Raw genomic sequence first — 22,826 nt, 5'->3', positions numbered from 1 at the left:
TTACTCCATTACTTCCCGAGTAAGAAGTTGTGTATTTGCGGTTCTCTCAGATTATCTCGCCTCAGTGTTTCCATGCTGTTTACCTTTTCAGAAATGTTTTTCACACTTCTGTTTTCAGGCAGTTTAACCAGTTCAAGCTTAAACAGAGTTTGGTGTTTGTTTCCCACCGCTGCAACAGGTCAACTGCCCAAAGCTGAAATGCAAAAAAACTTACCACAAGCCCATATGTCCACAGGCTTCCCATAAGGGTCCTTCCTCAGGACTTCAGGTGAGAGATAACCAGGGGTGCCCGCAAACCCTGCCCGACAGGAAAAAAAAAAAAGAGGACAGCACTTCACTGAACTGATCGCTGCCTTTTATTAAAATAAGTTTTGCAGCTTAAATTCTTTGTATGGTTTTGTGAATGGCTCAGATGATGATAGGGGGACCTGCTGGACAGATTACGACAGTGTAAAGTCACGAGAAAAATGCCCATTAATCATCTTGTCCCCCGCCGGAGAGTCGGCCAAATGCTGGCAGCTCGCTCGGCTGCCGGCCAAGACACAATGACCTAAGCATGAAGTGGAAAAGTGTCTGTGAGGCTCTTCAGCGATGTGCACAAACATCTTTAGCTTCCAAGAGGATGGGGCGGACAGCAAGGCGAACAGGCGGGCGGATGTATATCGTCTGACTGTATATGAAAGACTTACTCCGCAGTGACTCGTTTACTTCCAAGTGTGAGGACAGTAACAGATCACGTTAACGGGGTCCAACACATTTGATGTTAATGTGTGTGTCATCTCTGTTTGTGCTTTTCTTACCAAACCAAGCTTGCTGGTCGCCCTGCACTTCAATAGCGAGGCCGAAGTCTGCCAGCTTCACTGCAGCTCCCTTCATCTTACTGGCCAACAACAGGTTCTCCGGCTTCAAGTGAGGGAGACACACACACACACATACAGTCACACACACGCGGTGAAGCATAATGTAGGACAAGAGATCAAGACATTGAGAGACAGATTGTGACAGGAGCTCCTCAGAAGAGCTTTTTCTCAGAAATATTTATATTTGATGTGTGGGGGTTGGGTTAAGGTGTGAGGAGGAGGCGATGGAGAGACGGAGGAGGAAGGAGGAAGAAGAAGAGGACGGGGTGGTTGAGAATCTCCACCACACCTTATATGGGCATGGGTTCGTAGCCATAGAAACCACCCGGGAGTCATTTAGGCAGCACTGCAGACTGCATGCTAAATGGAAAAGTGTACTTAGCGAGGAGGCGAGCAGCGTTGTGTGTGGCGTTGTTCGTTTCTAAATGGCCGTTGTTTGGGCAGTAGCAGGACATAAAGGGCTGCAGTAAAAGCCCACTCAGGATAAAAGGCCAACAAATCAGACAGGCAGTGCTCGAGGTAATAGCGTTATTCTCCGACACAGAGCACGCACACACACACACACAAAAGCCGCCCACACGTGTCTCAGACATCCCTTGAGATAGTTTTTTTTTTTCTCTTCTCCTTCCTCCACACACACACACACACACATTGCGGTTTCTGCTCAAAAAGGTACAGTTCGATACATATTAATAACGTCGTTCCTGCCAGGAATTATTATTATCGCCACCGCAAACTGGGTTAAGAAAAAAAAAAAAAAAAAAGAAACTGCTTGCTTCCTCCTCTACTCTTTGCGTTTGAGCCTATCGGCAATTTGGGACGACTCAAGCCCCTCCCCCCTCCTCCTCCTCCTCCCCCTGCACTGCTCCATGGGTGGTGTGATGTCACATGGGTTGTCCTGGCAACTCCTGAGGCTCATCTATGCCTTCACCTCCTCCCGCATGAAAAGACCCCCTTCACATCAGCGCAAACTGTGTGTGTGTGTGTCCGTGTGTGTGCATGCATGTGTTGTTCGAGTCCTTGTCTTTTCCTTGCCACAGGTGAGAGACAAACCCCCCTCCACGTGATCATGACTCACCAACTCTGTGCTCGACACGAACACGTATGCATGCATGCGCACACACACACACACACACACAGAGAGTCGTGGTCAAGGACAGACAAGTTGACAGATCTCAGAGCAGATAGACGGAGAGAGGATGAAAACGGTAGACGACACAGAAAGAGAGAGAGAGAGAGAGAGAGACGCAGGGGAAAAATAAAAAAAAAGAGATGGAGGCAGAAACGCATAGAGAGAGAGAGAGAGAGAGAAAAGGGAGAGATGGAGCAACCGAGAGCCATCTGTGTGTTGCCATGGCCACGAGCAGAGGTGTGTGCGAGTGTGTGGTTGTCACGGTAACGGGCAGCCACTCACCTTGAGGTCTCTGTGCACAATATCATGCTGGTGGATATGATTGACACTCTCCAAGATCTGACTAATGCAGTGGCTACGGAGAGAGAAGAGGGGACAAACAGAGAGAGAGAAGAGAGAGAGAAACGTGTCACTCAGTCACTGCCCTTCATTACCAAATATACAAATATACAAATAAATAAATAAATCAAACATCACGTAAACTCCTCTGCATGATTCGTCTGTCATGTGTTTTTTTTCCCACTTGAAGCCTGGTGGATTATGGGCTGGTTACAGAACTGACGCATTTCATTGCAACACTTTTCAAAGCTATCCTTATTATTAGGAGGAGAGGAACCTGATAATAACATGAAACCGGAGCCGCCGCCGCCACCGCCACCGCCGTCGTCGTACATTTTTAGGTTAGACTGATGATGAAATGCTGAAACAATTAGTCAATCAACAGAAAATAAACAGCTTATTTATTTAAACCATTTTTCCAAACCATTTTCTTGTCACAGCTTCTTCAATACGTGGATTTGGTAATTTCTGTATCCTATATTTGTAAATTGAACATCTGAATATGGGGCTTTTGGACAATAAAGGCATTATGAGGACATTGGTGTTGGATTTAGGAAACTTTAAGGGGCATTTTTCACAATTTTATGACATTTCATACACAAAACCAGTTAACAGAGAACATCAATTGATCAGCTAGTGTTGCAAACAGGCAGTGGGATGCCTGCAAATCATCCCCATTATATTCTGATCCAGCGAAGGCTGAAGCGAAGTTACACAACAAACATTTACTATTCAAATCACTATTATTTTTCAAAGTCTTTATCCAGGTTCTGTAGTTTAAACAATCAATACAAAGAAACTTGTGTGGGAGGCCTTACACCACGCAGTCAATAAATCTCTATCCCAGTAGCAATTTAAATAATGGGGGCGTCAATTCAGCTGCCACTAATACCATTGCCATTATTTCTCAATTCTGGCTGTTGAATGTGTTTTCACACCAGCCTGGTTGGTGTGCTGGCTCATGCTGGGTCTTGTCATGAGTCTTTTCCTACAAGCCAGTTCCCGACCACCTTATTCAGCCCTACACACACACACACACGCACACGCACACCGCAGTGTCAGGCTCCACGTTTCCACTACTCGGGGGCTCATGTTCATGTCACGTCTCTAGAAAAGGTTAATGGGTCAAAGGTTGGGACGGCTTGAGAAAGTGTGGCCGAGGCTTAATCCATGTGGGCTTGGTTTCTGTGTGTGTGTGCGTGTGTTTCCAAAGCCCCCCTATGAGTATGAACAGACAAAGACCCTTAATCCAATTGTACAACAGACTTCATAAGCCACAGACCACACCGCCAGAGGAAAGAGAAAGAAGAAGCCCTCCGAGGAGGAGGGGGAGGAGGAAGTGGAGCGGGAGGGGAGAGAGCGTAAATGTCACAATGTCAACAAAATGTCACAAAATTGTGAAAAATGCCCAATATAATTTCACAGAAGCCAAGGTGACGTCTTCAAAGAGCTTGTTATGTCCATTCAACGACACAAATCTCCAAAGATATTCAATTTACGGTGTCACGAAACATAGAAACGCAACAAAAGGCTGACAGCTAGAACCAGAGAAATTAGCCCTGATGATGGTAAATATAGGAGGAGGATGTTGAGTGGTGCATGTGGCCGAAGAGACAAGGGTGACAGACAAGTGTATTGATGCACCTGTTGACTGGGTGGGGCGGCGGCGGCGGCGGTGGGGCATTGGCTGACAAGAATACAAGCAAACCAATTACATCCACCACCGTGTGTCTGTGTGTTCACATCCATAAACTGAGAGTGAGTTATTCACATATTTAATGGGATTAAGGTCTGTGTGTGTGTGTGTGTGTGTGTGTGTGTGTGTGTGTGTGTGTGTGTGTGTGTGTGTGTGTGTGTGTGTGTGTGTGTGTGTGTGTGTGTGTGTGTGTGTGTGTGTGTGTATGTAAATGTGAGCAATGGCTCTATAGGAGGTGCTTACCTGGCATCAGCCTCACTGTAGTACTCCCTGGCTACGATGTCTTCAAAAAGCTCTCCTCCTGTCACCCTGGGAGGGGGGTGGGAAGAAAGGAAGGGAGGAAGGAAGCAAGGAAGAAAGATGGAAGGTAGGATGGATGGATGGAAAGAAAGAAAGAAAGAAAGAAAGAAAGAAAGAAAGAAAGAAAGAAAGAAAGAAAGAAAGAAAGAAAGAAAGAAAGAAAGAAAGAAGGATGGAGGGTAGGATGGAAGGAAGGAAAGACAGAAAGAAAAAAGGTAGGATAAAAGGAGGGAAAGAAAGAAAGAAAGATGGAAGGAAGGAAGGAAGGAAAGAAGGATGGAGGGTAGGAAAGAAAGAAAGAAAGAAAGAAAGAAAGAAAGAAAGAAAGAAAGAAAGAAAGAAGGGTAGGAAGGAAGGAAGGGAGGAAGGAAGGAAAGAAAGAAAGAAAGATGGAGGGTAGGATGAAAGGAAGGAAGGAAAAAAGAAGGGTGGAGGGTAGGAAGAAAAGAAAGAAAGAAGGATGGAGGAGGGGTTTGGGAGGAAGGAAGGAAAGAAGGATGGAGGAAGGAAGGAAGGAAAGAAGGGTGGAGGGTAAGAAAGAAAGAAAGAAAGAAAGAAAGAAAGAAAGAAAGAAAGAAAGAAAGAAAGAAAGAAAGAAAGAAAGAAAGAAAGAAAGATGGAGGGTAGGATGGAAGGAAGGAAGGAAAGACAGAAAGAAAAAAGGTAGGATAGAAGGAGGGAAAGAAAGAAAGAAAGAAAGATGGAAGGAAGGAAGGAAGGAAAGAAGGATGGAGGGTAGGAAGGAAAGAAAGAAAGAAAGAAAGAAAGAAAGAAAGAAAGAAAGAAAGAAAGAAAGAAAGAAAGAAAGAAAATGAGGAGCCAAAGGAAGAGAGACACAGGGAGGCAAGACAGAGCAGTTGTTAGCATACACACACAAACAAACCGCAGTCACGCGCTGGGATAAAATGTCACTGTGTGTCTGTGTGCAGAATATACTCACAGGTCAAAGACGAGGTAATGAAAGCCTTCCTCTGAAATGCTGTCATGGAGTCTCACTGCAACAGAGAGGGTGGGCAGTTAGACACATCATAGTAATAATAAAAGACGAGAGTCGAGCAGCAGAAATAAAGAACTGCAGCTTTGTTTGACTGAAAATGCAAAAATCCAAAAATATTTGATGAGGAGAATGAACCAAGAACTCGAGAAATTACTGCTAACCACGGCTGTCGTATTGATTTTTTTTTTTTTTTGCCTCACTGCTGTGATTCGACAGCGCATTCAGTGGTTAGGCGAATAACCACCATTTAATTAAACCCCACTCTCTGATTGCCGACACTGGGAAGGCGTTTTGTTTAGGATCAAATGACCAGCAGTTTTTTTTTTTAATCTTTTAACAAACACAACTCGTACGCCAAATTTCTATGCAGCTTGGATGTCAGCATTAGGGCGAACCATGAGCAAATAGAGGGAATTGTATTTCATATGTAAGCGACGTAATGGAGGTTTGTTCCTTCAAACAGTAGCACCTGCCTATGTTTAGGCTGATTTTTTTGACATTCAGCAACAAATGTAATGTGCACCCATTTCAATTATTCTACTTTTTCTAGGACTAAAATAACATAAATAAAACAAAAACAACACACAACAAAAACATGAACACACGCAGCATATTATCTAGAGTTAACAGAGACAAAGTCTGGCCTGCGTGGTGTTATATTGTCCATCCATTTCTTCCAATGTGAATCGGGATATATTTAGGGCTGCAACTATCGATTATTTTCATTATCGATCAATCCGCAGATTATTTAAATGATTGGTCTATTAAATGCTATAAAATTTTTTGAAAAATGTCAATCAGTGTTTCCCAAACCACAAGATGACGTCCTCAAATGTCTTGTTTTGTCCGCAAACCAAGGAGATACTCAGTTTATTGTCATAAAAGGAACAAAGAAACTAGAAATATTCACATTTAAGAAGCTGAAATCAGAGAATTTCTTCTTAAAAACTACCCAAACCGATTATTTGATTTGATTATTAATTTAAAAATAGATTATTGTGCAATTAATCAATTACTTGTTGCAGCTCTAGATATATTTTTCATGTTATATTCATGGCTTCTTTTAACAATACTCCCTGCAAAACTTCATCAACAAATTCACCCAAACCAAACCAAAAAGACAGACATAAATTAATTTTGGTACCAATTACTGTAGGCTACTGTCACCCATATAGGGGTATTTTTTTACACTAACCATTAAGTGGTTACTGATGCATCTGTCACAGAAGCTGCGATTATGACTGATTGTATATTACATTGTATTTTACTGCAACTTGTGCAGCTTTGTTAGTAGCTTTTCTCACAAGGTGGCTGTTCTTCATCCCTGGGTAACAATGCTCCGATAGTTTACCAGGGAGATTAAGTTTCAAAGAGCACAGCAACAGTCTAGACAAACATGACAAAAAATGAACTGCAGATGAGGGCGCTGGAGATCAGGAACCAGGTTAGGAAACTTTTTTCCCCCCCCTCCTCACTCATGTTTATAAAAACAACAAAAATGAAATAGAAGTGCTTGTTATCAGTAATGTTTTGCTGATTACTGCCGGAGATAAGTGATTGCCTTAGTCAAGAACAGAAAAAATAAAAGTGGTGGTTACAGTAATGAGCTCACATTACCACGGTACTGCGGTTATGCGGTAACCACTCGGGCCCTACTGTCAACGTAAGTTTAACAGCAGCAGGATGACAAAGCAGAATCCAGGCAGCGGGAGCCAGGCGTTGGAGACGGAGGCCTGTGATACAGCTTAGGTTTAGTGTCGGGGAAGCCACAGTTATCGTTATGTAAAATGAATATCAGTTGTATAATAAGACGAAGTAGGATGGCCCTGCAGCAAGAAACAAGAACGACTGCTCTTTCCTCCTCCTCCCATCTTCTTGCTCTCCCTCCATCTGTCTCCTACTCCTCCTGCTTTCGTCTCTCCATCTGTCTCTTCTTTTTTTTGTGCCCTCTTTTGCCCAAACTTTGAACGCACACGCTGCCAAAACATGTCAAAAAGAGGAGAAAGGACACGAGAAAGGAGGAAAAATCTATACATAGAGGGGGTGGGGGGGGAGAAGAAGAAGAGAACAGGAAAAGTAGGCGAGGGGCAAGTGAGTGCCTGGGGGAGGGGGAGGGTGGGCAACATAAAACTAGGACATGAGAGGAAAGAAAAATAAGGAGCGCAGTGGGAAAGGTGTCATTGATTTGGTCATTTCCCTTCTTTTGTATTGTATTGTGCCTTTTAAAATAAAACCCATCTCCTCTGGACATGCCTTTTATTTTGCCACTGTAATATGAATTCACCACAATTAATTAGCACAATGTTGCAGCCAGAGTCGACATGTCAAACAAACAGTCTCAATGCCAGAAAGTGAAGAAAACCATATGACAGACGCCTCGGGCTTAACCCTTATTTTGTGTTTTTTTTTAAAAGTCAACACTGGTGGTGACATCACCTACATATGCTTTTGTCACGACGGCTGCACCGCTGACTCCGACACAACGACTCCTCAGCAGCAGAGCTATCAGTCCTGACTGAGTGACTGAGCCGTTTGCATCCTGTGATACTAATTCAAAGTAGCAACGTTGGAAAAAACCCACTAACTAACAGCCATCACTTCTTCTTCTTCAGCTGCACATAACAGACTCTGCATGCGCCATTTCTCTGTAGTCTGGTATTTTAAGTCCTTATGGTGTTAGGAAGCTGGCTCGCTTTCACGGATCACCATGGTAACCTATGCTGCACACAGCTAACAGGCTAACCTAAGAGGATCAGATCAAAACCTGTGATCACATCGCTAAGGAGGGGTGTGGGGGTGAGGGGGGGGGGTAGTGACAATTATGACAAACAGAGGAAAGATTTGTAATTTTTTTTTTTTGCACAAACCACGTGTCCACTCCACTTCTAACGCACACAGAGAGAGTAAACCACTAACAGCATAATGAACAGCGAGTGTGGCTTTATATTAAATGACAGAAACCTTGTTAATTATTAATCAAGCTTCTGTTATTATAACTGATAGCATTATTGAATGTAAATGGCTTTTACAGTCTGATTCTCCGGGTAAAGTGAAGAAGAGACTTGAAATCATTTTGACTCAACAAGACGGATGGAGATAAAAAGCATTTTTCACTGTTATCTTTTAAATCCACACACAACACACACACAGTGTCCGGTCGGACAGACCTGCTCATGCACGCATTTGTTGCCAGCTGTCGTGTTTTTATTGTTCAGGTGCCTGAACACTTGACATCGATGGGCCTATTGACTGTGTATCATTATTAGTTTAGTTTTATGATTTAAAAAGGTACCATCCCAGGTGGCTCATTTTTGTAAAATCTGAGTATATCTGGCAAGTATTAGACAGTTATCGATGACATAAGCGATTTGACATATCAATGACGAAATTTGGTCGTCTGTGTAAGGAGCAGGGGTCGAAATTTGTCCTTTCAATCAAATTAGTCTCAGACAACTTTGGTTGGATGGCCCGTCTGTCAGTCAAACTGCCAAGTCATGCAACCGCCATCTACATTCATTCACATTCACGTTTGTGTTTTCAGCAGCGGTGTGCAAGGCAGAGAGCCTCCACTCTCCCTGTAACAAGGTATGAGTCATTTATCCAACATCACAATTAGTCCCAAGCCGTTTAATGACGGTAAAAATGAAACACAAGGTAAATGTCCTGCATAGTTCTTCTGCTCTGTGCTACTCCGTCAGAGTGGCAACTCTAGCAACAATTGGACGGAGAGGGTGGGGGCTTATCAGTTGTGCAATTCCACCAAAAAAATAAAAAAATAAAAAAAGTCCAGCCGCCTGGGATGGTAACTTTAAGCAGCTTGCTTAAAATCAAGAAGCACCTGCACAGCAACAAAATCCACTCCCATCACATCAGAAACCAGGATTTCTCAGCAAATAAATTAGTCGGCGGGCGTATGTGGTTTTCTCAAAGTCAATGTAAAAGATTATCTTGGTTCTGTAAACAGATTATGTTGCTTAAATGAGGACTAGCAAGATTTAAAATATAACTGCACACCTGTACAGTCTTAACAAGTTCCATTATTATTTTTTTAAACTACTATTTGCAAGGTCAAGAACAAACTTTCATGGTCAACAACATACAGCGATGATAACACTTCTGGTTTCTGTGCTGCAGATTCTCAATATTGAAATTAAAATGTGATCACAACAGGGTTGGTGTATTTCATCCTCTCATCTTGAGCAACAACAGAAGAACTGCACGTCACACATTTGGGGTTTTGTGCACAATAACTCACCGATGTTGGGGTGCTTCAGGAGACGGCAGATACGAGCCTCTCTCTCGAGCTTCTGATGGTCTGAGGAGAGAAAAGTCACGATTAGGACAAGTTACTATGTTAGAGAAAGAGCGTATACATACACCATGATACCTGAATTAAACAGCACATCAATAAACATGATAAGATTTAGTGCAGTGTGGGAATCAATGAATGAATTGGTGAGTAAAATGTACTGAAGTTTGTTTTTTTTGCCATTTGTGTATATAACTTTATTTGTGAGGTGACAGTGCAGATAGTGTACGGAGGGGAAAGGTGGGCAGGGGGAGAGAAACATGCATGCAGCACAAATCGAAACGAGGATGTTGTGGTTATACAGTGCGGGTCGCAACCAATGGGCCACCAGATGCTACACATGCACCAGCTTCACTCTGGTTCTCACCGTCAGCTTCACTCAAAGCAGTGTTTTCAACAGCAAGTCAGTAATGGCGGTGGGTTTTTACTTCAACTTGATTTCACTCCCTTATATAGTTTCCTTTGTTGTAATTATTTACTTCGGCATCAGCTGCAAACAAAGTGAAATTGCGCATTTAAATAATTGTTGCGCAAGTATTTAAATGCAAATATTTAAGGAAGCATTTGTTTTTGTCTACATGAATGCAAATCCTTCAGGCCGTGGCGCTAACCTATTAGTAAAAACATTCGTTCTAGCAGAGCGGTTTGTTTCTGAGAGGTAACCGTCGCGAGCTCGGCTCCAATGATCTCATGTGTGGTTTTATTTGAGGTTATTAAACCGTACGCGCAAATTAATGAGGCCGAGTGTAGCGGTAGGTGCACGGGTTTGCACGTGCATGGATATGAGTGTGTGTGTGTGTGTGTTTGTGTAACGGGGTTAGTGTGAAGCCCAGTTAAGAGAACATTGCAGTGTTTGCACTTCTTGCCTGGGAGGGGATGTTAGCAAGAAGAGCACACAAGCCTCATGTCCAAACCAACATCCTTGTTTGAAAGTTTTCACTGAATCCTGCAGCAGAGTATTTGCATATGCACACGTATTCGCACATGCGTGTTTGTGCGGGATGTTGATGTGTGTGCGTATGTGTGTGTGTGTGTGTAAAAACCACATGACACTGTGACTTGGCTCCCTCCTCCCATCGCTTTAGGAGGGGGGGGAGTGGCCACAACCAATGCTACAGCACAGCCATGCAAGCGCAGGTCACGGTTCACTCGGGGTAACTAAGTAGTGAAGATCCACTATGTAGTACGACTCAGCGTGTACACCACACCTCACACACACACACACACACAATGAGGCAGCCTAACCAAGATTTGCATTCATTTCCCCAGTGCAGCTACAGCCTCAGATAAAATTCACTTGCTGCTGCTGCTGCCGCTGCTGCTGCTGCTGCTGCTGCTGAGCAATCAACTACCACCTTACCCGCATTTCTACAAAATCAATGCAGTAATACAGGAGGACATAATTATAAAAAAGCAGTGTCACTTTCTGCATCATCTGTCCCCCCCGTTCTCCTTCGTCTTCTTTCCCTAACTTGTTGCTAACTTGGACAAGTTGTAAAGCCGCTGTCAGGTGTTTTTTGAAGACATGTCTCCTGTGCTCTAACACTTTCCACGCTGTCCAACCCCCTCCTCCCCCCCTTGTCATCTCCCTGCAGGTATAGATTTCCCCTCATTGGAGAGAATGCAAGTGAATAAGGGAGAGACCTGAACCTCCTAATTACACCAGTGACGCAGGACGGAGGAACAGACAGAGACAAGGAGGGAGGATTACACAGAACGTCCATTTGCTAGAAGAGGATCACAGCTCCCTGGTGTGTGTGCGCGTACGTGCGTGCGTGCGTGCCTGTGTGTGTGTGTGCGTGTTTGTGCATAGCTGACTACCCTGGTGCAGTGTCACTGCAGCACTCACTAATTCATTCAATCTCCTTATTTGTTGGTGCGAGAGTGTGTGGTAGGAGAAGACAGGAAAGAGAGGGCTGGAGGGTAATTACTGGCACTTCCTGCTACTCTCTAATTGGCCATCTGCTTTGCCATGGGGCGGGCTCACAGCCATCTTACATCAGCTGAGGAGGATGGAGAGGACCCAACACACACAAGTACACATGTACACTACACGCACACATGCACACACACAACGCTCTCTGCCACACATACAAAGCTGACAATCTGACTGACGGCTTGAGGATCCAGTTCAATCTGTTTCAGGCAAGTTTACATCCAAACTGTTAGGCCTGGGAAAGGCTGACAAATAAAACACCACTTTGTTGTGACACAGCGTCTCAGTAGTGATACTGGGCCTGTTTTTTTGGGGGGGTGAGGAAAATACAGGTGTTTTCAGAAGATATTTAATGAATATGACACAATAATATCAGCGTATGATAAGCAGATATCTATTGAACTGTGAAGACACACTTCATACAAACTTAACCTGGATTCAATTGACTGGGTTTTTCTTCAAAATCAGGAGAAACAAGACTAAGACCAAGCTATGAGCACATTTCGTTATCAGGCGCCAAGTTGCTTGTTTTCTTAATGACAAAGCGTGGTTATACAGATATTTACATGATGCCACCTTAGGGTATTTTGGTTCTGACAAATTTCTGACTGATGTAATTACCGAAAATTACTGCATCCCTCATATTTGCGCACAGCATCTTTCTGTTTCACTCAGCTAGAAAAGAAAATCTGATGTTCTCTTAAAGCTATTACTGAAAAAAAAACTATTACAGCTAATGTCTACAAACCATATGAGTTTCAGACTGAGCACCTCGCCAAATGTCTCTAATGTAACTGGCTAATTGGAAGAGAAGTCCCACCCAGGTGCTTTGCTGAGGCAGAACATGATGAGGTCTCGGCTCGCCGCTCTTCCTGCAGTTACAAATATCTGTGGGGGTTTGAATTTGGGGTTTCTTTCCTAATGTAACAGAGCCTAGTTTAAGTCTGGCTTTTCCATAGCGCAAAGTCTTGTCTGCATTTTCAAATGCAAAGATCAAAGCCCATACAGTCATCATGTCAACCACCGCTACCGCTAACAGTTTGCCAGCTTACATGGTGAGATGACGTACCTCACTCGCTAATCCTGACAACAACGCTTTCTTCAGTCAGCTGCTTCTTGATCCGTGGGAAAACAAGTCATCAGCGTTTACAACACCAAACCTGTCTGAATCACTGCTCAAATCAGACGTGAATAAGTGATTCAGAGGTTTGAACCCTGGCTGTACTCCGGGGAGACGACGCAGCCAAAATGTGCCTGGTTGGGCAACGATAATTATGAAACAGGACTTGTTCTTCTGCAAGAGGTCGGTGAGCTAAGAACCAACAGGCAGGAGGGTTTTTAAGGAAATTGCTGATCAATAAACACTATAGAGAAGCACAACTTAGATTATTTTCACTGGGACAATAACACAGCCCTGAGACTCTGAATGTAGGACACTAAAAAATGTTGAAGAGGTGGAAGTATAGGAGAGTGCATTAAAATGGATAGTCTGTCTCACTGGCTCTCTCTCTCTCCCTCTCTCCCTCACACACTGTTGCAGCAGACAATGCAGCAGCCATCTACTTTCCACAGTCACTTCACTCATCAACAACAAAATAAAACGGAGCATTTGTTCTACGCAGCAAAAGTCATATGACACCAACGCAGAAATTTACTGCGTCGGTGTGTGATACTGCCATAAAAAAAAAAAAAAAAAAAAAACTCACATCATTTCATAATATATAACAAAAGTAGAGGAAAAAAAAACTGAAATGAGACGGCATTAACATTTTTTCGCAGTGAAAAATCAGGTGCATGTGTTTGTGAGTGTGTGGGTGTGTAATGTGTACGCTGCTGCTGCCCACTCCCATCCACCTCAAACTGCCTGAATGCTGCTGGACGATCCCACAGCCAACTGCCTACATCCATCCCTCCCTCCCTCCCTCCCTGCCTCACTTCCTTCCTTCTTTCGCTTCCTTCCTTCCTTCCTCTCCCCTGCCTGCCCCCCCACCCTCCACCCCCACCCACCCTCCCTCCCCCCTCTCCTCCTCCTCCTCCTCCTCCTCCCCGCTCCTCAGATTACTGCAGTGTTTACCAGAGCTTTGAGAGACTTACCCACCAGGCCACGCGTGAGGTCACGCTCGCCCCATCGGGCTAAAAAAAACCCACCCAAATCCTACCGGGCAAGCTGCCTGCTCACGCACTGGCTGCCTCCTTGTGTGTGTGGACGTTTTGTGTTTTTGTGTGCGTGTGTGTAGGTAGGTGCGCGTTTGTTGCGTCAGCCAGACGGCCTACCGCAATTCTTCACTTAGCACAAAATCCCCCTTGTTCCCTCCTTCGCTCGCTCGCTCTATAGTGTCTCGTTCTCTGTCTCATTTCACCTTGCTTCCCTGGTGTGGAGTGTCACTGATCTCCTTGCAAGACTATACTGTTAAAAATCTCCTCCTCCTCCTCCTCCTCCGCCTCCTCCTCCTCTCCTGGCCAGCTTTCTTCTTCCCTGGCAAACACACACACATGTACACAGGCCTACATTGTACTCCTTGCCTCAGTGAAGAGCCAGCAGTTTTCTGCTGAGCCCTTACTTTTCCTTGGTGGGACATTAATACCAGGAGCTACCCCTGTGTGTGTGTGTGTGTGTGTGTGTGTGTGTGTGTGTGTGTGTGTGTGTGTGTGTGTGTGTGTGTGTGTGTGTGTGTGTGTGTGTGTGTGTGTGTGTGTGTGTGTGTGTGTGTGTGTGTGTGTGTGTGTGGACACTTGATGGGATAGAACAATAACAGCATTACAACACACTCACAGATACTTAACAATACGGACATGCCCTATTAGCGTTACTCTGTGCTCCCTCTGTCTTCCTTTCACACAGCCAGACACAAATGCCATCAGACACAGACAACAACAGGGCAAACAGGGAGGCGCCTATGGAATCCATGGGGTCTTAGAGGTTGATGAGATACATTTAGCATAAGTGGATTAACCTCAATACAGACCAATCCCCCTTTGCAGAAAGACAAGAGCGAGGCATTGGGGGAGATGGAGAAAGAGAGGGAAAAAAAAAAAAAAAAAAAAAGGTGCTGAGGTGATAAAGAGTGAGTGTGCAGGTGAGGAGAACAAATGAACCCAGGTGTGTGCGTGTGTGAATGTCAGGAAGGACAGCAGGCCCAATTTATCAGACACAAGACAAGAGAAGGAAATTAAATATCTCAATCTGAAACCAGACACACAGAGGTGAGTTCACATCACCGTTACAACATGGGAGGTAATATCCACCTATGCAAAGATGCGGCACAAGTGAGGCAAATTTGGAGCTAATATGTGGATACAATGAGCCGGCGACTCACAACACAACACAACACACAAGGAAACGTCAGAGTATCTGTGTGCACCATAGCCACAGAGAACTTCTTAGAAATTGGGATCAATTCATTGTACAGCGGTTGTCTGATGATACCACAGAGAAGCGATTGAGTCATTCAATACAATGTTTATAAATACGATCATTAAACCATCAAGAAGTTGCTGATTAAAACTCCCCACAGACACAATAATTGGATAAAAGAATTTGTCTGCTATTGGAATTACAGGACTCCAGTTCATATGCATCTCCGAGAAGATGAGGAGATGATATGCACGGAAGAGAGGTTTTCCTAGACAACAACTGGGTTTCTCAGTAAGGTTATCGCTGAGCTGCTTTATGGCAATAGTGAATATACAGGATGTCTGCACCAAGAGTTAGGGGTACAAGGAACTATTGAGTTGACTAGAATAAAAGAAATAAGCTTGATGAGGATGCGACAGAGGCCTGTGCTTGTTAATGCAAGTCAGTATAGATGGGATTATCCATGTTTGTCATTTATTTACAGCTTTAATTTCCACTTATGTGGAGAAACTGATATTAAAATCACTCACATCTGAAAATTAAGAGTTAACAGTGGCCCCTGCATTCAGATAAACATTTCATTACCTAGTTTGCATCCCTAATGTAATGAGCTTTACTACCCTCAACTCCAACACAGCCACCACCACTCCCCTTTCTCTTCTCTAATCAACCAGTTTAAGAGACTTATATGGTCACTGAAATATAATTTGACTATCAAGATGAATGTGCACAGGAGAATTTGAGTTTAGTTCAAGCTTGTGCCTTTTGATCAATTAGCGGACAAGGAAGGGAGGTAGTAGTAATATAACTGCAGCTAAATCAAGGAGTTTGCGTTACCCTGGCCTGTTGGGTGCACTGGCTACGCTGTAATAATTACTAACACTGGACAGGTAGTGATGACAATCAGCTAAATAACATGACTGTCTATGAACGTAGCTAAGATTACATAATGCGTAGCAGCCAAATACCATACTAGCGTTGACATCAAGTTAAAGCTCATTTTCCCCAGCAGTTGTTGAAGCCTCATACAGCACATCTTGGTTTCGGGAAGCTGCAGGATTTAACTGACACACTGCAGCGCTTTCTGTACATTTGCTGCCATATTGACAGCCTGCTGCCTGCTGCTGCCGCTGCTGCTAACCTTTTCCTCTGCTCACATTCACTGCATCACAACTACTTTTCCTGTGTCTTGCTTTGTTATCCGTCCACCGCCTGCCCCTATTCCCAAAAGTGGCTGGCATGCGCTCCTCTAATGTTACCTTTCACTAAGATGTCTTTTGTAGAACGAGGGCAGGGTTTGATTTACGGCTACTCCATGACTCAAAACAATTCCCAGGAAACGTTGGGTGTTGTCATGTTCACACACTGCTCAGAAGGTTCTTAGTTAGCCAGCCCATTGATATTAATGACAGTGAGATATGTAAGCAGTGGTGGAGCATAGGGGGGGGGAACCGAGCATGCATGCACATAGTAGAGTTTGGGTGAGTGTGTTACCGTACCTCTTGCAGACAGCTTCTTAGTGTTGATGATTTTTGCAGCATATTCCTGTCCTGATGACTTCTTTACACACCTACGCACCACTGAAAAAGCTCCCCTAAGAAGAAAGAACATAAACAACCAAAAATCAATTCCATTTCACATGCACTCTCTCTCAGGCATATACACACTTGACATTTGAAACTGTATCCATGCATGTGGCAGTGGTTTGTTTGTGTATGCTAACAATCTTATCTGTCTTTCATTCACTCACTCACACACAAAGAGTTTACAGTCATTTGCTTTCACAACATAAGTGTATGCAGCCAGAAAACGTGAGTAACAATCAAACAAAAAAAAAACCCAGCAAACCAACATAGCCAAGCTTCTCCAGCACGGGTGATGATGATATCAGCTCAGGTCTTGGATTAAAAGTGAATGGCCATGTACTTTTATTTGCTAATCTCTGATAGGCGCCACAATACAATACAATCTCCTGCTCCAAAGGAAATTCAATTTCCAACAACCACTGCAAAGAATGGGCTGCATCACGCACAACAATAGGCTACTTAATGCGCTCGCAAGGTAACAAAGTTCAGTTATAAATCTACTCGAGCAGAAAAGGAAGTGCATAACACGTTATAAACCGACTCCTACTCCGAGGAGTTTCATATTGACCTAGTTGAACACCCGCACATTTTCACCTACTGGCTTCTGTGGTGGTGATTGGTGTTCAATTTTGTGCATCACAGTAAAAAGTAATTATGCATGATTCTCACTGTGCCTATATCACAGCATGCACAATCTGCAGTATCTGGCCCTGCAGTTTCCCCCCAAAGAGGAGGCCTGCTCCCAGCTCCCCCCCTCCACCCCTGCTCTTGATGACATATGGAGGGTTGCTGCTACTTTCTGCTGCACTCTGCTCTTAGTTTCAATTATTTACCAGTGAATGAGAGGTGACAGGTGACATAAGTACAACTCAAGGGGGTGGGGTAGGGGGGGGGGGGGGGGGGGGGGCTTGACGTTAATAACCTATGACGGAGCAAAATGCATTACCAAACCAGTGCAGAAACATAAGCTGAGGTAAGCGGTCAGTCTGGGAGAGAGAGAGAGAGGAGGACTCAGGGAGACAGTAGAGCCCAGATACAGATATACACCATGAAGTGCATTAGCTGTAGCAATCAGAAGTAGGATTACTGACAATTATTAGGCAGATAGTGTAAATGGGCAGCTGGAAATTAAGGCTTGGTGTAGATTTATAAAGCCAATGTCGTCCTGATGCTGCAGCCGCCGGTTTGGGTACAACCAGAGAGAGGGGGTGTGAGGGGTTGGGGGGTGGGGGGGCTTCACCGGCCAAGAACAACAGATGCTGCTGCTGCTGATGATGCTGATGCTGATGATTATGATGATGAAACAGGGGAGGTAGTGGCCCGGTTTTCTTGCCGTCATCAAAATACCGAGAAAACACGTCACTGCCTCTTGCACAGTAAAACACCAAATTGTCTGTAAAGCTGCGATTACCTCAGTTTCAGAGTCACACAGCCAACACCAACACCGCAATGTATTTTATTGACAACGTGACGATGATATTGATGATGATGCATTACAATGCAAACGCGCATGCAGCCGCGCAGCAGCAGCAGCAGCAGCAGCAACCTGGACCGAATAAAATAACTTCCTCATTAAGTGATCATCCAGGGGTACGTACGTAACGTTACTCAACACGGTTACACAAATCATCTGCAGCTGCTCGGGGAAGGGGAGGGGGGCAGAACGAAAAAAAAAAGTGGTCGGTCGGTCGGCCTAGTTAGCTACCGACCATCACAGCCTCTGGTCTAACTACGGAGCCCGCACGGAGCTGTCAGAGCCGTGGGGCCGGTGAAATGTCACAGGGCAGGAGCTACGTCTCCGATGTCTCTCTCGGGGCCCCACTGCAGACCAGAGAGAAAATACCGGCTAGCATAGCAAAACACGGAAGGGTTTTTTTTTTTTTTTGCTACCAGCTGTTAATGCACCACCAACCCTCCTCCGTGTAGTATATATTCATCATTCATCAAAGAAAAGACGCAACGCTACGCGGCGCTAACTCGGCTAGTTTATATCAATATCAGCAGCATGGTAGCTCTCTCGTCGCTCGCGTGCTAGTAAGTAACCGAACGTTCGTTTCGTTCGTGCGCTGTTAACCGTTACTGCGCGCGAGGAGCTAGTTAGCCGATAGCAACGGTTGCTTAGCATTCACTGACTGCACCACGGCAACAGCGGATTCCATTAAGCACCAACTGACAAAAAATTATTACAGCACTCAACAACAATACAGGTCTATGGTCAGAGCTACGTTGGCCTGCTAGGTGGCTAAGCAGTAAATTATGTGAGGCGAGGTTGTTGCGGGGGTGGGGTAAGGTGGTGGTGGTGGTGAGGGACAAAACGACAAGACATTAAGACAAACACGATGTCACAGACTGCGTTAGTAGCGTTACGACTGGCTCGCTCGCTTGCTTGCTTACTTCCCGAGCTCCTCGTACAGCTGGTACTCGTCGGTAAACCTGGTGCAAGTAGCGGTGGTTGCCATGGTCGGAGGAGGAGGAGGAGGAGGGGGAGCCCAACTAGCCCTTGGGGTACGACGGCGGCTGGCTGGCTGGCTGACTGACTGGCTCTCGTACTGGGGGTCCGGGTCCTGGTCCTGGTCCGGGGAAGAAGAAGAATAAGAAGAAAGAGGAGGAGGAGGGTAGGTAGCCTAGCCTCCAACACTGGAGCACCTTTCTGACAGGCAGGCAAGGCAAGGCTGAAGAGGAGAGAGGCGAGCAGAGACGGAAAGGGAGGGGCTGGGGAGAGGAGGAGGAGTGATGATGATGATGGTGGTGTGTGTGTATGTGTGTATGTGTAGTAAAGGGGGAGGAATCCTCGCGAGAATGAGCGCCTACAGCATGAGAGCGAGACCACGGCCTCTCGTTCAATGAAGTCACTGAAAATGTTGAAGTAAGGTGCTGATTTTTTTTTTTTTTTGCCCTGTATAGACTATTAAAAACTTCTTCTGGAGAGGATACTAGATCATCATTAGGTGGCATACTGTTGAAAGCTGCACACACATACACACACACACACACCCCGCATTGGTGCATATTCTGGGTTTGAAAATTGGCGTTGACATCCAGTTAATGTCTCTTCTTCCCACATCTTAAGAGAGAGAGAGAGAAGAGAAAAAAAATATTGCAGGAAAACATCACAGCAGCATTTTTACTGCACTGGTTGGGATACACCCAGCCCTGGGTCACACCTCACTGCAGCAGAAAGGCAAACTGTGACACACACAAATAAACACACACACACAGGGAGACATACACACACACTGCATAAGTCCATGCACATGCACATGCACATGCACATTCAGACACACACTCTACAGATCAATATTGATTAATGCAGGTCTTGCTCTCAACAGAGTATAGGCCTTTCTGAACCACTGATTTTGCGTTTGCATTCGAGAGCATGCATGTGCATAAGAGAGATAGGGATGGGTGAAGAGAATAGTGTGACTCCTGTATCGGGTTTCCTCCGACTAGCATGCACCTATGTTTTTCCACAGTGTGAGGGCTGTTAGCTTGGCGGCACTAAAAGATGGTGTCACACAGATCCAGAGTGCCTCACTAAATGTTTAATGTGGCATGAGTGGGAGGCCATCGGAGGACAGGCGGGTGGGGCTGGAGGGAGACATAGAGCTTGAGAGTTAGTTAGAGGCCCTGTGTGTGTGTCTGCTCAGTGCTCTGCCTCAGAGGTGGGACAACAAACAGCACATCGACACTGTCAAAGAGATAAAAACGAGAGCAAAATAGTGATTTCACCTGAAAATCTTTATGCGTGGTTGTCGGCGTGGGAACACAAAGCTGAAACACTGAAAAGTTCAAATATTATGAGGCCGTATACTGCGAGTGCAGCCAGCTGAATCCGCGATGGAGAGCCGGAAAAAGGAGGCCAAGCATGTGTGTGCGTGCATGTTCGCGTGTTATGTGGAAGACAAATGAGCACTGCAACGTAGGCTACTGGCCCTCTCCTGCCCTCATTTTCCTACGTGCTAACCCTGCTGCCTCTCCTCCTCTTCCTCCACCTCCTCAGCCTCCACAGAAGTTACATAATGGTGAACTCCTCAGCCTTTGTTATCTCACACCAACCACACACTATGCCTTGCCCGCTTGATGAGAGACAGAGAAGCAGAGGAGGGAAGAGGAGTGAGAGCACGGGAGGCCGAGAGAAGAGAAAGTAGGATGGTTTTGAGCTGAAATGGGCAAAGAAAGAAAGTCTGTGCTTGAATTTCCATAATGTAGTGTTATTATTGAAGCATTACTAACATCAGTCGTATTGCCATCTTCATGTTGTAGACTCGTGTCACAGTGACATGTCAAATTACACGTTCTTAGCTGTGTTCACAATTGTGATTGGATGGAGAAGTGGTGCACTGGGTATGTTTCACCACCTTAAGTCCACCTCATAAACTTCCCTTATTGAATCCTGTAGCTGGAGGCAGGAGAGGAAATGTATCTACTACTGTACAGTAGTATAAAAAGCTGTAGAGAAAATCCATCCAGCTTTATGTCACTTGTCTTTTTCTATGGGACCAGTTGAAGCTTGCAGGAAATCCACCCATTGAGAACTTTTTGCTTAAATTTCTATATTTCCATGCCTTTTTGGAGCCAAAACCATCCTGTGGTACGATCTGCAGAGCCAAAATGTCTCTGTTTGTATCCAGAATAGACTAATTGTGCAATCAGAGCTTCACTAGCTGTGATACATTTAGCCACGACTTTTCATTTGTTGTGACTAATGAGGGTGAATATGCCATCTGTTACATCATCACAACTGAGAGGAATGGATGGGGCCAAAAGGCTGAGTCATGACAGTCTCCTTTCTCTGCTGTTTTGGAGAAATAATCTGACTGGGGGAAGTGAATGAGTAATGCTCTTTCTTGCTTCAGCAGATACTGTCGTGATGCCCCCAAGCAATAAGCTACTGACCCTCCAACTGCTCAGCGAATCAGTCGTCCATGGTCGTGTTTGGCAGCATCCGGGCGTCAGTGTGCGTAGCCGCTAAGGGTGAAAAGCAGGGTGTTGTTGATGAAATGCCAGTGTGCTCAGTCAGCTTGGCCAGGATAAATAAGTAATGGTACCGTTTTGAACGTCGCAGCAAAAAAAATCAAAGGGGGGTACGCACTCAACTCTTGTTCCTGATGTTTATAGAGTTTAGTCACCAAGAGTTCGAAATCTCCTCGTGATTGTTTTAGGTGCACTGCTGGATATTTTTTGAAAACATCTCCCTGTCCTGCTCAGGTTGCTCATGGATGCCCATGTTCAAGACACGGCTAGGGAAAACATACTTGTGGACACTCTTACTTTTAGTGGTGTATATCCCTGTATTTGTGCAATTGTGTTTTTTTTCTTGTGCAATCATCTAAGAAATATTGCTCTTTTCTCTATTTAAATAATGTTGTTTCTTCACTTGTTGTGTACTTCTCTGCTACTGTTGCAAAAAAAAAAGAAGTCTTATGTCTTGTGTAAATGTTTTAAATTTTAAGGACACTGAAGCTGTTGTATGTGTGCTTTTATCTCATCACGCCTTGATTACCGTAACAGCCAGACTGCACAGAACTCAGCTGCTAAACTTTTAACCAGGACTAAACTGCATGGTCACTCAGGACGAACATGTCTGCTGTTTGTTCTAGAGACAAGGATGAAAACAAAAAGGGGACAAAGCCTTCGCTGTAAGACTGTCAGAGTCTGTATCCATTTTTAAGTCTGGCCTCAAAACCTATTTTTAATAGAAAGGCATTTCCTGATTTTACAGTGTATTAGATGATAAAAAATATTAGAAGTTCCATTGCCACATTAAGGGATTTTAGTGGCTCTATGGGGGTGTCTGCACTTTCAATGGCTTTGTCCGATTGATAATTCAGCATTGATTATGTAATTAGTAGATAAGAGAATGTCATTTCTTCTTCCTCATACTTTTACTATTATCATTGTCCCTCTCCACAAGAGGTCAGTCAAGTGCAGTGCTTTTTCAACAGAGGGGACACGAGAGGAAGAGAAGCTTCCAGCTGTTGCCTGTGTTTTTAGCAGCAGCTGTGCTCAGAAATTAGGACAGAAAAAAATTACTTCTAAGAGCCAGATATTTCTGAGTAAACTAGATTTAGCCCCAAAAGCAAAGGTGAGCGGCAAATGGCACTTAAATCAAATTAGCAGGCCTATGTTTTTGTTTAGTTTGTCAAGTTTTGGTTATTTTAATTGAGAATTAGTTAACACGTTGTTGTCATTTTGTTAAATAGTGCTAGCTCTTCCTAGAAAGGCAGTGATGCTCAAAATATCGTTTGTAATACTCCTAGGCTTCTTTTAAAGGGAGTCACGATTGTGTCAGAGTGATATCTACTCATACAACTGA

At 44.5% G+C, this 22,826-nt stretch overlaps 1 protein-coding gene across 9 annotated transcripts in view; it reads right to left on the bottom strand.

Annotated features, from left to right (window-relative positions):
- Positions 1–19,221, bottom strand: part of LOC311002760 (calcium/calmodulin-dependent protein kinase type II subunit gamma) — a 41,155-nt gene extending 21,934 nt beyond the window's left edge. For all 9 annotated transcript variants that reach the window (XM_083994230.1, XM_083994233.1, XM_083994235.1 and 6 more), the window contains exons 1-8: positions 18,905–19,221; positions 16,424–16,518; positions 9,580–9,639; positions 5,268–5,322; positions 4,271–4,336; positions 2,275–2,347; positions 801–903; positions 215–298 (exon numbers count right to left, since the gene is read on the bottom strand). In XM_083994230.1, the coding sequence (XP_083850356.1) occupies positions 215–298; positions 801–903; positions 2,275–2,347; positions 4,271–4,336; positions 5,268–5,322; positions 9,580–9,639; positions 16,424–16,518; positions 18,905–18,969 (601 nt within the window). In that variant the 5' untranslated portion in view covers positions 18,970–19,221. The remainder of the gene's footprint in view (positions 1–214; positions 299–800; positions 904–2,274; positions 2,348–4,270; positions 4,337–5,267; positions 5,323–9,579; positions 9,640–16,423; positions 16,519–18,904) is intronic.
- Positions 19,222–22,826: the final 3,605 nt, after the last annotated feature.

The sequence above is a fragment of the Trachurus trachurus genome (genome assembly GCF_905171665.1).
Source record: "Trachurus trachurus genome assembly, chromosome: 19".
NCBI lineage: Eukaryota > Metazoa > Chordata > Actinopteri > Carangiformes > Carangidae > Trachurus > Trachurus trachurus.
The sequence above is the reverse complement of the archived record's forward strand: the minus strand, read 5'-3'. Positions and strand labels throughout refer to the sequence as shown.